Source organism: Anticarsia gemmatalis, chromosome 16 (genome assembly GCF_050436995.1).
Source record: "Anticarsia gemmatalis isolate Benzon Research Colony breed Stoneville strain chromosome 16, ilAntGemm2 primary, whole genome shotgun sequence".
NCBI classification, from domain to species: Eukaryota; Metazoa; Arthropoda; class Insecta; order Lepidoptera; family Erebidae; genus Anticarsia; species Anticarsia gemmatalis.
The window spans coordinates 856,815-872,842 of record NC_134760.1 but is presented as its reverse complement, the minus strand read 5'-3'; the positions used below and the strand labels follow the sequence as shown (position 1 = coordinate 872,842).

The following is a 16,028-nucleotide window of genomic DNA, read 5'->3' as shown; positions in this document are numbered from 1 at the left end:
AGCAACATTAACGGCTGTCAACTGTCAGTGATGGTAGAATTTGTTCTCTTGTCAGTCTTGTCACATGCAGAAAAAATAAAACGATTTCATATAAAATTCTAAGCTTAGAGTCATAAAATGTCGCTGTAAAGTTACAATAATGGCGCAGAATTTACAGAAGAAGCCCTCTAAGGGCATACTTAAGACATCACGAAGCGTTGACGGTCAAGATGGGACGCCTTCGACGAGCAAACGGCCAAAAGAGCAAAGGTTTGACGAGATGAATATTATAGAAACGTTTCATCCGGCGAACAAAGATTATGGACATATGAAGGTGGACGAGCCGAAGACTCCTTATTCGGAGCCGGTGGATGGTGATTTAGAGCCGAGTGATGAACTGGACGCGAATATTTTGGCGGCGAAGCTCGCTGCGAGTATGAATAAGCCCCCGAAGTGTGTAGAAGCGTGTGAGAGTAGCGACGAGGATATGGAGGAGCCTGAAGACGTTCGTCGAAAGCGGTTGGAGTTCGAAAAGAAGCGGAAAATGCACTATAACGAGTTTCAGGTGAGTTGACTCAGATACAGTCATATTGTGGGTGTGAACATACGATTAGATCACCATTGTCGTTATTAGTATGGTTTTCAGGTTTGCCTGTATATTTTGAGTGAAGTGCCAGTCATAAATTGTAAATTTTATGGGTTTCTTCACTGATGTTATGTCTACAATTTATATGTATTTTTGTTCATTTGTATTGTTTGCTTATATGGATATAGAAACCAGTTCTAAAATTACGTTACAAAAGATCTAACTATACAGCTTATATCCACTTATATTCAAGAATTGGTTGAAATAGATTTATTTATTTAGTCAAGCAAGAAATATTTTAAAATACAGTTAAAAAATGTCTTCGACACCAAGTAGGTAACAAGCAAAACCACTAAAATCTATTACTTCTACAACCATATACTTTAACTTCAACCATAACCATTTACTCTGTATTAGAAGTCTTATTGGTTTTTCATTACCTTAGCATTGGGCTTTCTGTACCCTCTTCTTGTCCTACTAGTTCTGGTTCTCTATTGGATATCCTTAACAATCATACCTATCCAAAACCATACAACATTTTAAATTCAATTATGAGGCAAAGATCATAAAGAAATTGTGTATACTTCCTTAAGTCTATAGGAACAAGCCCAGTTCTATAATATTTGCTTTCCATTATCATGCATAACACCTTCAACAAACTAAAGACATAAGAATGTACTGTACATAATATCACTTACGTCTTTCTTCTTCCAAGCATTTAATATATGCAGTATTCATCAGATATGCTACAAATAATGACTTGAGACCATATTAGTGTGTTATTATAGAACTTATTAATATGCCAGTCATGACCTACAGAATAGAGCTATATTAATGAGGCTACTTATACCACTTATTTAATTTATTCAATGAAATTGTTCTAGAATTCCCTAGCTCTACAATTAGTGTTTGTTACTTTGAATTAGGTTTCATTTGTATGTAGAGGTAGGGCTGTCAGCCGTAGACTTCTTAGTAGTGGAAACCATCATAAAATTGAAAAAAAAAAAAATTAGTTTGGGAAAAAATATGGAAATCTTTGTACTGTTGTACTGTTGAATAAATCTGCTCTATTCACTTGGAAAGTAGGATTATAATATAATTATATAAAGGTTCTTTCTTCGTGATTCTCATGATAATTTAATACCATCTTTTACCAACATTTGACGGTTTTATATGTTTCTGGGGCTTACTGCATGATGTCTCGAAAAACAATCGTAAATAAAAGTCATAAGGAAAATATTGTGTGAAAATGTCACCTTACTTATATTTATTAATACTGAAATGACTGTTAAAATGTTATTCACCTTGTAAGTTTGTTAGTTATTTTTAGAATATAATTAGTGTACAAAGTTCAAAGTTTCTTTCAATGTTAATTGTACAAGTCAATATTTGACCTGTTGAATAAATAATGTGATTTCATTCAAATAGTAATACTCTAGTATTTGTTTGAAGGAGAAATTATAAGAATCAAATAAGTTCATACATAATATTATGCCTGTTAAACCTCTGTAGGTGTAGTAGGCAGATGTGTGTGGAATACCTGTACTTCCATTTATAACATGTTAATAAGAAATATACTTATTGAATTTAGAGAAGATCAATAGGACTTTTCCCACCTTTTTAATTGAACCTAAGACCTCATGATCAGCAGTCGTATTACACAAATGCCTTGACCACAGCGGCATTCTAAGAAACAGTTGCATTATTTCAATGTCTACCCACTACAAACTGATGCAGTTTTGTTAGTCACAACTTCATGACTCAGAGCTCCCACTGTCTCAGAGGATGCCATGTGGTTTCTATTCTTAGCACATCCTTGCATGTTTTCCTGTATTCAAATAATATATCTACATTATATAAAATAACAAATGATCGGCCCCCACTTCTACAGGTTTAAAAATTATTTCAAATCTCAAAAAGTTATATGAAAAAAATTACTTAAAAATCTGTTCAGTACATTTCGAGGTTATTGCGAACAGACAGACATGCAGCGAGGAGACAATGCTAACGCTTTTTTACAATGATGAAGAAATGTTCAATATTAAAGAAATAATATTGTCTGTATTATTCTTCATGTTACTTATTGATTTCATTTATCATGCTGACTACATTTTTTTTTATTGTGGCCATTCTACATATTTCCACTTCTCACTTTTAGGACTCCCGAAACATCTCGACTCGTTTTTCATGAACTGTATCCATGATGAAATGTATACAGTACACAGCATCTCAATTTTGATACCCATTTTTAAAAGCAGGAGGCTTTATCTCGGATCGAATTAGAAGTCGATCGACTTGGATTCGGGCTAATGTCAAATCATTGTCATCGTTTGTAATCTATGGGTACCCATAGATTACAAACTAGCGCATAATAGAACACTGAATTAAAGTGTAACTAAGTGGGTTGTTTGAGTCTCATTATTTTTACTTTAGACCAGCAAAAATGTTTGAATAACATGCGCTAGTTTGTAATTTAATAGTACGATTTGACATAATTTCGCATCTGACTCGATCAATTTCTAATTTCCATCCTGTCGAGAATAAGCCACCAGGTCTCAATATCTCTCCACAATATACGAGATGCATGACAAACTTTCTCTCAAACTAAAGTACTCAAAGAGTTATGATGTTCAATACTTCCACATAATCATTAGCAAAACGTGCATTTGTATCGGTCACTACTGATAACACCTTATCTTCACAGATAACGTAAACTATTACCGCAGTTATTTTTAGCCAGGTTAGAGTTTAAGTGCTATGCAGATTAGTGCCTACTAATGGCTATTAGGCGCTAATATTGCCTTCCTGATTGCTTCATAATTTGTGAACGGTTTTGATTTAAGCTAGTAGTTTGATATTACATGTCTCCGGGAGTTATTTATATCGTTGGATAACTGTATCTTTGTAAAATCTGATTTTACGGATAATTCGAAGAGAATTTATCGAAACGTAACAGTAATTTTCTTTATCAAATCAAGATATCTGATGATCGGAACATTATCCCTTAACACTCATAAACGTTCTTTGTTACTTCTATATTTGAAGTAATTACTCCTACCCACTTCTTGCTCAATATGAACATAATAGCCTTATCCCGGTATGGAAGGAAGATTGCGACGAGATTAGCAATAACTTACATACCATCCAGCCCACTAAGTCTGCAGTCTATTGTCGTTATTATTATTAACATTAAGAGTATTTTTAGTACCAACTGAGAAAACGACGTGCCCAGTGCCACATTATTTTTTCTCATCAAATTCGTAGCTCCTCCTAACTCCACTCCTCATTCCTAACTCCACTTGAAAAAGAGACAATTTATATTTTTAAATAGCTGCAGATTATAGTTCTGTAGCGCGACTTCCTACCCCGTATCACATTTTATCAGGAAGAAACTCGATAGGCAGCTATCGAGTCTAGAAAATCGCGCTACTGATTCGATAGAAGTGTATATGTAGAAGAAGACCAGTAATGGTGGTTTTTGAAACAGGTCAAGGTATACAATATATAAGATTAAAGTTATAGTTGTGTTTGTCACCCGTCCTGCCGGATAACGCATCTCGTGACTAAATTGAATGATTACACTGAGGAAACTGGTTTACTACGCCGTCTTATGGAGATTTTTATTGCCTCGCGTTGTTCCTGTATTTCAGATAAATTGCTTTATGAGCTGTGATTATGGTAATGGAAGATTTTGGCAGGATTATCGTAGTTTGACCTATGAACTGTCTGTCTGACATACATACATAAAGTCATGTCTGTTATACCAGAAGGTTTAAACAGAGGTGTATAAAATACATCCACGTATTGCCATTAACGATGTTAGTCCCATGTAATGGAATGCGAGCCTACTGCTTTAAAACGGAGACTTTACTAAGCCTAGGGTAACTATTGAGAAATATTCTAATATAAATTAGAAAAGACCAAGAGACACTTTGCTCGATCTGGGAATCGAACCCGATACATCGTGACCATCATTCTACTAACCATAGTTTGTAAAGCACTTATCTGTAGAAGTAGATATTATAAGGAATGGGGCTTCTAGTCGTCATAATTTTCATGTGACATAATTTCCAGCCATTACCGAGGAGCGTTTTCTTGCAATAGGGGTAGTAATAGGTGTAAATAATCTTAAACTGCGACAGAAATGGCGCAGTATTTAAAATAACCCCTGTGGTATTTATGTCGGAGCTGCATGCAGGCTTTAGATGCTAATACGTTAGAATGTCATACTAAAATAAGACCTCGCCGAGTAGGTTTTTCTACGACGCTCCACTCCCGAGGTTTCCACTAACTTCCGAAGTGTGATCCTTTAGGTTCTTAGATAGGAACAGTGACTTCCTTTAGTCTGACTGCTCTTTTGCGGATCCAGGATTTTGCTTTCGATTTGACATGTTTTGGGAACAAGGGGCTAGGAACTTAATGATCATGGTCAGACCCAGATATCGCGTTGTTATCAACTTTGGATACTAAGTCAACTTTTCAGGGGCTTAAATACATTCGCTAGAATCTGTGGGTAAAAATAGCCATACCTCTGATATATAAGAGAATAAAATTACTTCAACAGGTCATACTCTCATTAATATGATTAATAAAATAATTATTCCGTCTATCCAAACACCCATAGGTGACCGCCTCACCTTGCGTGTAGACTCGAGCTTGGTTTCCTCGGGGACACTCGAATACATAAGTGTGTCGACCTCTACATGTTATCGTTCCTTCGTCCACTCTAGAGACCTCTATTAAGAAAGTAGTCACGAACTTATTAAAGTTGTACAAGAGTTTCTGTGCTACAAGATTTATGCGACTGTTGTTCATATATGTCGTCCTGGATTCTTCGGACAGATGTGTGGTAGCGTATGTCTGTTAGAAAATTCATAGTTACTTCTGTACTGCACATGCGACTGAGAAGAAGCTTTGAAATTGGATATTATTGATATAGAAAGAAATATGATTGATACATCTGTTCTGTACTTATCATCTAAACAAAAAATCGATACTACTGATCAGATATTGATTAAACTTTTTAATGAAATCGGATCCGTAGTTTTTGATTGTTTATTCATCTGCTTGTTATTTATACCTATTCGTAGTCAAATTTTAATGTCCAAAGTTATTTCTAAACTTCTTCAGTCTGTTTCAAATTTGTACATTTCCCCACTATTCTTAATGTTTGCCGCACGGTCGTATTCGCAAGGCTTTATTACCTAGTTATGGAAATCTTAGTAATAAACCAAAACGAAATTACCCGTTTAACTCGTAAACAAGGAAGACATATCTATGAATAGTTTGTTAAACGTATTGTTAACTAGTTGGAAGTAGGTCGGTTGAAATGTAACCGTATTTTGTACAGCAGCTCGTGAGCCCTGTATTCAATAATGCACGGTGCAATCATGCAAAATGATTCAATTTGTGCGCCTGCTTGCCACTGATTCGTTTTCAATGTTCTGTTTATATCGGTGTTATGTTGTTGTAGGAATTGGACATGTTTATTGGGTGTTGCATGGTTTAGAACGCAATTCTGTTAGGAAACTATATAGATTTATATATTATGCTTTATAACGCAGAGTGTAGACAGGTATATGCAAATTCCGTTGGTTCCATGTATTCAGGGGCGATTCAATTTACCTAATCCTAATGACAATCTGCTGTAAAATCACAGATGCAGACACTTATAAAATATACAATTGTGTAATTTCCAGGCGTTGCAACTAGCGCGGCAGCTGATGGCTCAAGAGGAAGAAGAAGAAGAGGATGATAAAGCCGCCACCTGACTGGCGCACTCCTCGCCACTTGTACATAGCTCGCACCGAGGCTTCAGGAGAACATCCACCACCAACTGACCGCGTCACCAAGTACCATGCTACCATCGCGGTACTACCACGGTACTAACACTTATTCAGGGTTAATTCCGGTTTTGGAAATCTCTATACGAGCGGTACTTTTTGATGGCTGAGTGGGACAGTGCATGTGTTATAATTATTATGAGTCGGTGACTTTTGAAATTGTGGGTAGTTGAAGATTTTTTTAACTCAGTTTCAGCGACAATATTTTACCGCACCAGCCTTTATAGGTAGTCAAAATGTAGGGTTTCAATAGATAATGATTCGAATCTGCTGTAATGATAAGCTGCCAAATTTTTCATACTACACCTTCCGTTTTGCCAAAACCTATGAATATATTTCTCTAACGACTGAAATGCCTCACTGATGCCAGATAACCATCTATCAGAAATGACTTCAGTATCTACGCTTCAAATAGCTTGTTTTTATTTTAAGCCCAAAATCTGTTCTTCCGCGAGCGAGTTATAGTAAAAGAAATCGTATTAGAAGATTATAAGACTCAAATTATATTGTGAATAGATTGTTAGTACATTTTAATGGTAGAGTACTAGTTGTGAAACCATATTACCCCTGAATAATGCTAATGAAGATTGTTTGTATTTTATCGAGTCGGTAACCTAGCAAAATTAATATAATAAGGTTGATTTTATAGTCAACAATAAAGCCTGCGAACGGTAAGAATGTAATAGATGATAGGTATAAACTTATTTTGAATACTTCAAACGTTTTAGCTCAAACAGTTATCAACACAACTTCAATTAAGTGTTAGGTATTTCGAAAACTCATGCAGGCCAATTGGAGAAACTCAATTCCTACTTAGCGGAAATTTTACAGTATAGTATTTTTAATTGTATGACGCGGGCGTGCACGCACGTGTACGTTTGTGTATCTGCGTGCAAGAGAAAGACATATTGTTATTTGCGCAGACTGACATAATTGCTTCAAACTTTTAGGTATAGATTTTTTGAGTCGTCTCAATACAATAAAAACTAGCCAAGTTATAATACGTTCAAAATAGGTTTACCTAGACTTTAAATCGTTTGAAACATTATTACCGTTGCTATTTGCGTGACTATAAAACCAGCCGGTACATTGTACTAAAATGCCATAGGCATAGTTCCTTTACAGTTTGGTTTATAAACGAAGGCGTTAAACTGAATCAAGGTTGTACCAAAGTGATCTAATTAACATCTACTAAACATGGTGTCACGATCTTGTCCACTCAATTTATTTTTATTTTTGTTTATGAATAGGCTCAAAATTGTTGTTCGGTATTTACTTAGAAGTTAATGCAATATAGTCGACAAATCGAAATCATTTATTTATATACTTTAATAACTTTAAATATTGACACTTATGATAGTCGTTGCAATTACTGAATCTACTAGCTCGGAAAGCAGGTTGAACCTTGCGAGAATGCTAGCAAGAAACACTCGGTCATTATTTTCAATTCTCAAATGATTTATAACGTGGTTGATAAAATGATTGATCACGCGAAGAGCTGCCAACAATCAGCGACATTGATTAAATGCATGCGTAATGTGTTGTGAATATCACTATTCGTTCTCTTGTCCAAACATCTTGCAGTTACTGCACATAGTCTTGAAATCACTTTTTACTGTATGTATATTGCTTGTCAACAACGCTATATCAGAGTATCGAGAAAGTTATAGTATTATTCAAAGTTATATTGATACTTTTGCTAAACTTCCTAAGTTGATATCGAATTTATTGCATGGCGTGCGACTTGCAGTCAGTGTTTTGGCACTTTCGACACTTACTATGATTGTTATTTATTGTTTTCACCTATTTAAAAGGAATCGTATGTGATGAATGTGAATTGTACTTTATGAAGAAATATTCGTGAAGTTTCAATAAACTTTAAACTGTTTTCAAAATAAGATGTGATATGAATAAATGTCTTGTAAAGATTTTTTGTAATGCCGATAGTAGACTGCTTGCGCGCTGCAGTAAAGTTAGTATCATTACCTCTAGTAATAGCAAACTAAGTGTGACATCAAAACTTACTAATACAATGAGTTTTGTGTACTTCCTGATGCTTATTACACTTTATTTTTTATTGAAGTGGACAAGATCGAAAAGTTGTGATTAAAATTAATAAAATGTAACATGGACACTGTATTTCCGTTGTTTTCCTACAGTGAAGCCGAAATACGTTGTATAACGATGCTTGGATTTTTATAAACCTTATTTTTCGCTGGAAAATGTAATTTAATAATTATTTAAAATTTTAGTTTAAGGCGATATTCATTTGTGGTTAGGAAACCTTAAGTCCTCGCATATTCCTACAATCTTTGTTTTTTTGGTATGGCAACATTATGTGAGGGCAGCTTTACTAGAACTACAGTTGCTTAGGAAATTATGCAGTCCAATGCAAGAAAGACTTAAGCGATATTATGTTAATATCGTCTTATGACTTTATTCCATTGAATCTGCATAACACAATCTTTTTTGAAATAGTATTGACACTATTTTATCGTATTTCCTCCTGTAAAGCTGTTCTTATTTAAAACATTGTACCGTCTTCATTATAGGTGTCTAAATATATTATATATTGTAAAATCAACAGAGTATATCATATAAAAAAATATATATTTATACTGAGAGTATATCTATAACCTCGCATTGCATAAAAGTTAACAACCTTTTACATAGCGAGTTATTTAAACTGATTGGATGAATTTTTGCATATATTTATTATATCGTGCCAAGGAAAAGTATATTTTGCACACGAATTTACTTGCAAAACCTTTATGTGATGTAATTTTTTGTTATATCTGAGTCTAAATCAAAGATTTTTCATGAAAAAATGTTGGTTCAAACTTGGGTATAACTAGATCGAGTTGTATCACATTGTCAATATGTTTTGAAGTTTTGCTTAGGTCCAGTATTTATAATTGAAAAAGTCTTGTTTGTGTAATTTGCAAGTAATATGAGCCTTTTGACACTTCACTTGGTTATTTGAATTTGTGTATTTGACAAATTTTATATTTCCGTCTAGAGTGATACATACATGTAAACATAATTTACCAAGGTTGTACTATAATGTAGACATGGTTTTTTGTGTTTTTGCATAATTTGACAAATAATTGCTGTCAAATCTTATAGCTGCGTCTCTGTCATTCATTCATAGGTAAACGAGAGAATATGACAATTATTTAGAGCAAAAATATGCATTCGAAGTCCCAATTTCAATCATATTTTTTGTAAGAAACTTCATTTGAATTATAACTATTAGTCAACAATAAATAAAAAGTTGTTGTAGAATTACTTTCAAGCTAAAAAAGTGCGTTAATTTTAATATTTTTATCCATTAAATTGTTGCTGAACATGTGACAATGTGCACATGTTAAGGCTTTTTTTTGTGCGCAAATACAAATATTATCCAAGTGAAATATCAACAGGCACAAGTTGTAATCGGCGTTGCCATGGTAACGAATATTGAACTTGAATAACGTTTTTTTTTAATTGTCTCAAATCACGAGCTATTACTTATTTACCCTTTAGGAGCAAGCAATAATACTAAATTATGTATAATACTAGTCTACTAGACTGTTTACGATAAATATACTTACTTGTGGATTAAGTCGGACATTGAAATTATTGCGGTTATAGAAAACGAATGAGAATAGAGAATGAGAATAGAGTTATGTTCTAAATTGTATTGCAATTTATGGATACGTGTTGAATTTGATGCTCTTGGAGGTGATTTTTGATAATTTATAACTTATTCTAGAAATCATTTTGACATATTGTATAGGAGCTTTTAAAGTTTCAAAGAGTACGAAATTAATTGCATAAAACTATTACAACTTGTTTATATTATTGTAAACAAAAATCTTTTTTTTATTTCAAGTGTATTCAATGATGCGTATCTATGAATTGCTTATAGATAAAGAATAAATTAAACATGGAAGTCTCTTTATACTTGAGCAACAAAAATACTTGTGTATTTAAAAATACGCTTTAAATTCTAACGAATTTCAGTATTCAATGTTATTCAAAAACTCAAGTTTATAGAGACGTTAGAAAATACAGTAATGTTAATAAAAATAGACGCTTTTATATATTATAAATTACAGGGCTTGTGTAGTATATCGAAGACCGGTTGGTAGAGTATATTTTTGATGCGTGGAATGACTATTTTCGATAAATTAGTATAGTCAACGAGTGAAAGGGTAGTGGTATTGCCAGCTTCATGAATATCTAAAGGTATTTTATGGGGATTTAATTCACACTGGTAAGAATGCGGAATGTTCCATATTTATTTATAATCTTAGTGTAAAATTCAAATTATAATAGTTTTGCATTAAAGGACTATGGGCAAAAATGTATGGGCTCCGTCCCCACCTACCAACAAACATGGAACTGATACCAACGTGTTCATAAAGTGCCCCCTATTTAATTAAAATCCTTTGTTTTTGATAAATCAGTGGGAATATATGTATATTTAAAAAAAAAACAATTTGTAATTATTATTTAACGTATATTTTTATTTTACATTTGTAAGTTATTTTAACATTATTGTTATATTACAGTACTAACTCATATGTATAATAATGTCCTCCTAGCCGATATACGGCTACGGCGGTCAATTTCATTGAAACTGGCCATCTGTGCCGGACTTTGTTTATAGTGTCCAAGTGTGTGCACAATACACAGGTACACTCTCTATTCCATCACTCTCATAGTTTGGTGGGACGGATAACCGACACGACCAGTGAGAGGTCAGGCGCAGGACCGACGGCTTTACGTGCTCTCCGAGGCACGGAGGTCTTCGACCTCAACTTCCTAACTCCGGGCAATCTCTAGGAAATTCTTAACAGAAAATCTCAGAAAAGACTGTTTGGCCCGACCCAGGATTCGAACCCGAGACCTCTCGCACCGCAGTCGCATATACTACCGACCGCGCCACAGAGGCACTCATATGTATATACTTATATCATTTCCATTATATGGTTAATACATGTTATTGATTTCATATTCCAATAATTATTTTTACTCGTCAATTATAATGCTGTCTAACAGATGCGCTGGCAGATTAAAATCTGATCAGATCTAAAATCGTGGGTTGGAGAGCGGGGGGAGGGGGTTATTTTGTACCAAGCTATCTTTATGTGCATGCGGCGTCCGCCGCTGTGCACTAATTAATAAATAAATGAGCATGTATTTTGGAATTAGTCGTCAATAATACGTTAACGAGATATTTGTTTAAACGTAAGATACTATGAGAACCCCATGCATTTGGGCAATGTCGCCATAGTATAAAAATATCGTCTTGCCAAGATATATCAATTGAGCTACATTTCATTATTGTTGATGGGTGGGGACGATTCCGCCCATAGTCCTTTTCCTGTTCAAATACGTTCTAATTTAAAAAAACTTAAACAAATCCTTAAAAAAATTGACACTGCTCTGAAGATTTTCAATCATTTTGGATGAAATAAATAAAAATATTAAATTCACAGTAGGAACATTGTTTCATGCCCGTGTGAATTATCTATCTGGCATCAGTTCATGATCGCTGTATACTAGTATGTTAATCAGCTACTGACTTAACAACTTTATATGACTTTCAAGTTTTTTATTTAAAAATATCTAGATGTAGATCTTTGAGTATATTTTCATCTGTCTTTTTGTGCATTTTGTATGTAAAAACCGTATTCGAAGTCGCTGAACACACCTTTAATGCTCTATACCCTGTTGATTTCGTAGGGCATAACAAAAGTACCGTAAAATGTCTAAAGATAATACCAAATCGTTCTTGTTGATCAATTGCATCTACAATGCAAAAATATCGTAAGTACATCGTACATAATATTATCACTTAAGCCCTTTTGCCATTCAAGGCGATAGCTAGTTGGGTACATGCTTCGAGGTGTGAACGGGATTTGGTTTATTGTTCAGCGATTTTTGATATTAATTGTACTTTTGTATTGTATTGTGTTGTGAAAACCAATAAAAAATTTAGCTCGATTTTTTATCAATTTCTTGCAACTGCGGGCCAAGAATTCTAAATCGTGTGTTTTGTGTGTGTAATTGTTTGTGCATATTTATAAATCATTAACAATAATGTGCGAAGCAATATATTGTATCATTCGTTTACATACCATGCATTGGCCTTACTCGAAATTAAGTTGTTGCATTTTATATAGAGATTGTACAGAATAAAGCGGCTTTTCCTAAATGTATGTGTAAATAGTAAATAAAGATATAATAAACAATTATCTTTTTTAGTTTTATTTGTTCCTCTCAAGAATTGTTCGTGCTATATACCTATTGTGCGAGACTTGTGCTTTATTGCAGGTAGGTAATACATACGTAATATCACGCGTTTTTTCCCACAGGGATATGCAGAGACCAAAGAACGCCACTTGGTACAATCCTTACAAACTCCCCTTGGCTCATTCGCGTCCATACGTAGGTATATCTTATCATACAGGACTGTCGGTTACGAGTACTACACACCTGTCATTTTTAAAGGCGTCGCTGATATGATAGAAAGGTAGGTCTGTAGGTACTATTTATTTTATATTTGTTTTATAAAAACTAGCGTTTGTTTAGCAAAGGCTGGAAACAATTGGAGACTATTAATTAATTTAATCTAAAGGGTTTAGTTCTAACTACCCACTTACGCATTTATTGGTCCATACTACTTTTAAGTTACTGATAAAGCAAGCCGCAATGCGGGTGTTGGCGTCGCCGTTATGTAAGGTAATAATTTATTTAATGCTCACGAATTTACCGTAAACAAAACGTGACTCAGGAGGCTAAGACCCAGCACAGATTGCAGTAAGTCAGTCAATATACTTACAAAGATGATATACAGTTACCTGCACATGTAGATATAGATACCAGACCAGCTGTTTTTTAGAAAGTAATTGTAGTAGATCGGGCTTATAGTCAGAGAGATTGTGTGTTTGCTGAGCCTGATCAGGAGGACTCAAGTTGTGATGCAGAAAAGCTACATGCTGTTTCTACGGCAGGGACATTTAAAGAACAAGCCAGTTATTTGTAATTATTGTACTTGGTATTAATTATCAAAATAATCACATCAATCAAAACAGTCACAATAAAATTATGCATATGAAAAAAAAGAGATACAATAATAATTGGTTTAGAAAAACTCGCGTTTGAGTGCATTTATTTTAGTGTGTGTTATACCTTACAATTTTTAAAAAGTTGGTCGTTATTGCTTCTTTTCACGGAATTTGACATATAAAAAAGATGTATGGTGTATTTTTGTATCGTTGTTCTCAAATTAATACAATTAACTAACTATTTTTTGACCATTTCAGATTCCATTACTTATTTGCTGAAATAATGCACAGTAATCCGAATCTTCTAATATTGGAATAACGTTTCTAGCAAGAAACGAAACGTAACTTTTTAAATGGCGTTTGTATTTTGTTTGAAAGTGTGAAACGTCGTCTTGACAACGAATTTGGTGGCTTTTTCTATGATATATTCGATTGATTTTAATATGAATTTGTTAAATTATGGATGATCCCCACAAGTCACCACCGCAATCGTCTGAAATTAAGGTCAGTAATTGATAATTAATTGATTTGTTTAGGCGAAATCAATCTCGCGTCAAGATATTTATAATACGTTAAAAATAGTTTTGAGATGCATTGCTGCAGCCCCTTACCTGGCTTAATTGAATTTATCTTTGATCTACCTCTGTCTGTTAACCATCAATGTTGAGTAATCCATTCAGGAATATTATAAACTTTCGTGTAAACCTTCCACTTAAGGCCACAGAATTTAACATCGTTATTTTTAATTTTTATTTATTTTTAGAACATTCTTCCGGATGTCGTGCATTCTCAACAGATACCCAGTATAGGAACTGTTTCAAACGAGCCAAATACAGGTACTCAGGCGAGTGAGAACACAGACGAAAACCCGATTTCTCACGATGTCGACGACAGTAAGACTGAATCTATATCGGAACATATTCCCTCCAAAATCGAATATTCTACTGACTCAGACAATGTTACGAAAACCCAGGCACTTCTTAAAGTCGAGGCTGAGTTGGAAAAAGTGTCTAAAAATAGTTCCCTGAACATTCCACTTCCTCATTCACCCATTAGTGACAATCATAGTATTCATGACCCGAGCAAAGGTAGCTCGTCTTTGCCCTTAGATGTTAATGCAATATCAGACTTACACCTATTAAGTGAAGAGAGCCCTGTGAATCTAGCTTCTTCAGATTTATCTAAAGAAACACAAGAGAAGTCACATTTGTCTGAAGAGAAGGCAGAACCCAGTGAACACGACACACCAAACCTGTCTCCTAGAAGTGACAATTACCTAGACTCATTAAATGAAGAATCTAGCAAATCAGAACTATCATTACATAACTCGGATGAGGTTTCAGAGAAAACAGATTCCCCGGAAAAAGCTAGTTCTGGGTCGGAAGAGATAATAAAGTTAGATATAAGGGGGCAGGGTGCTCCAAAGTTTTCTTTCCCAGCAGCCAAAATAATCTTTGGGCCTCCTCCTGAAGGTGCTACTATTATAGAACCAAACTTAGAACAAATACCAGTATTTCCAAACCTCCTATCACCATTCCTTGTGGGAGCAGGAGACAGTATGAAAGTTGAAGAAGTATTTGACGACCAAGAGCAATCTAAAGTGCCTTCACCAGAATCATTACAAATGTCTCCAGACAAGAGTTTGCCCAGTGACAAATCATTGTCATTGTCGCCAGATAAACAAAGTTATTCCAGTGATAAAGTAGAAGCTAATTTATTGATAGAAGAATTGACTGTGGAAGATGAAATTAAGGAGAAGACGGACAAACCAGAGGAGACGTCAATGCCTAAGTCCATGCCGGCTGAAGATACTATGTCCTTTAGTACTTTGACTACAGATTATAAGACAATTTGTGAAGAGTATCATGCTAAGGTAGTTACATACGTACATGGGTTTTGTTTATGTGTGTGTCTCTGTTTAATATTGTTATGCTTGTTGTTCCTGCTTCTAACACCAATGGCATGCTATGTACTAACGTTCTATAAGATACACTTTCTGGTATACGAGAATATTGCAAAGTATTATATTCACTGTTAGTTTGTTTGTGTAAGGCTTTATTTTATTTAAATAAATGGTTTATTTTTGTTTCACTGCTTTTAGTACACTAATATATACATAATATACAGTAATCATTGAATTCTGATCTAGGAAATAGTTTTCCTGTTACATATTTCACTGCATGGAGTTTCTGTGTTATGTTTTTTTTTACTTATATGGCATAGTGTTTTTTATCTTCTTAAAAGTTAATCTGCAAGAAGGTTGCACATGTTTTTATGTTATTTGACATTACTTAGTTTGACATCAGTTTATTTACAATGTGTTCAAAATTGTGCTGAAATGTTTGATGAATTAATGAAATATTAAATAAATGGCTCTTGTTGAATTACAAGGCATTTTGAGGCATTATGTTCGTGTTTTAAATCCATGATTTAACTTGTTGGTTTTCTACTATATTTGACTCGAAATTGTTTGAATATTTTGTTGAATTATTTATTTTTAACCCCCGACGCTAAAAGAGGGGTGTTATTAATTTATGTACATATTATTATGGAATGTTTAAA

The 16,028-nt window shown here is 34.2% G+C and overlaps 2 protein-coding genes across 3 annotated transcripts in view; both read left to right on the top strand.

Moving 5' to 3' along the window:
• The first annotated feature begins 42 nt into the window (after window positions 1-42).
• Window positions 43-12,655, top strand: I-2 (protein phosphatase inhibitor-2). The gene is made up of 2 exons (XM_076124057.1): window positions 43-544; window positions 6,265-12,655. Exons 1-2 carry the CDS (start codon window positions 140-142, stop codon window positions 6,334-6,336), a joined length of 477 nt encoding a protein of 158 aa, XP_075980172.1. The 5' UTR covers window positions 43-139; the 3' UTR covers window positions 6,337-12,655.
• Window positions 12,656-13,831: 1,176 nt separating this feature from the next.
• Window positions 13,832-16,028, top strand: part of LOC142979119 (uncharacterized) — an 80,631-nt gene continuing 78,434 nt past the window's right edge. For both annotated transcript variants that reach the window (XM_076123875.1, XM_076123876.1), the window contains exons 1-2: window positions 13,832-13,970; window positions 14,230-15,339. In XM_076123875.1, the coding sequence (XP_075979990.1) occupies window positions 13,926-13,970; window positions 14,230-15,339 (1,155 nt within the window). In that variant the 5' untranslated portion in view covers window positions 13,832-13,925. The remainder of the gene's footprint in view (window positions 13,971-14,229; window positions 15,340-16,028) is intronic.

What these genes read in the sequence shown, in the direction of transcription:
- I-2 (XM_076124057.1), top strand. Translation starts at nt 140, where the DNA reads ATGGCGCAGAATTTACAGAAGAAGCCCTCTAAGGGCATACTTAAGACA. An exon ending in TGCACTATAACGAGTTTCAG is followed by an intron (nt 545 to 6,264) that starts GTGAGTTGACTC and finishes TGTAATTTCCAG; the next exon opens with GCGTTGCAACTAGCGCGGCA.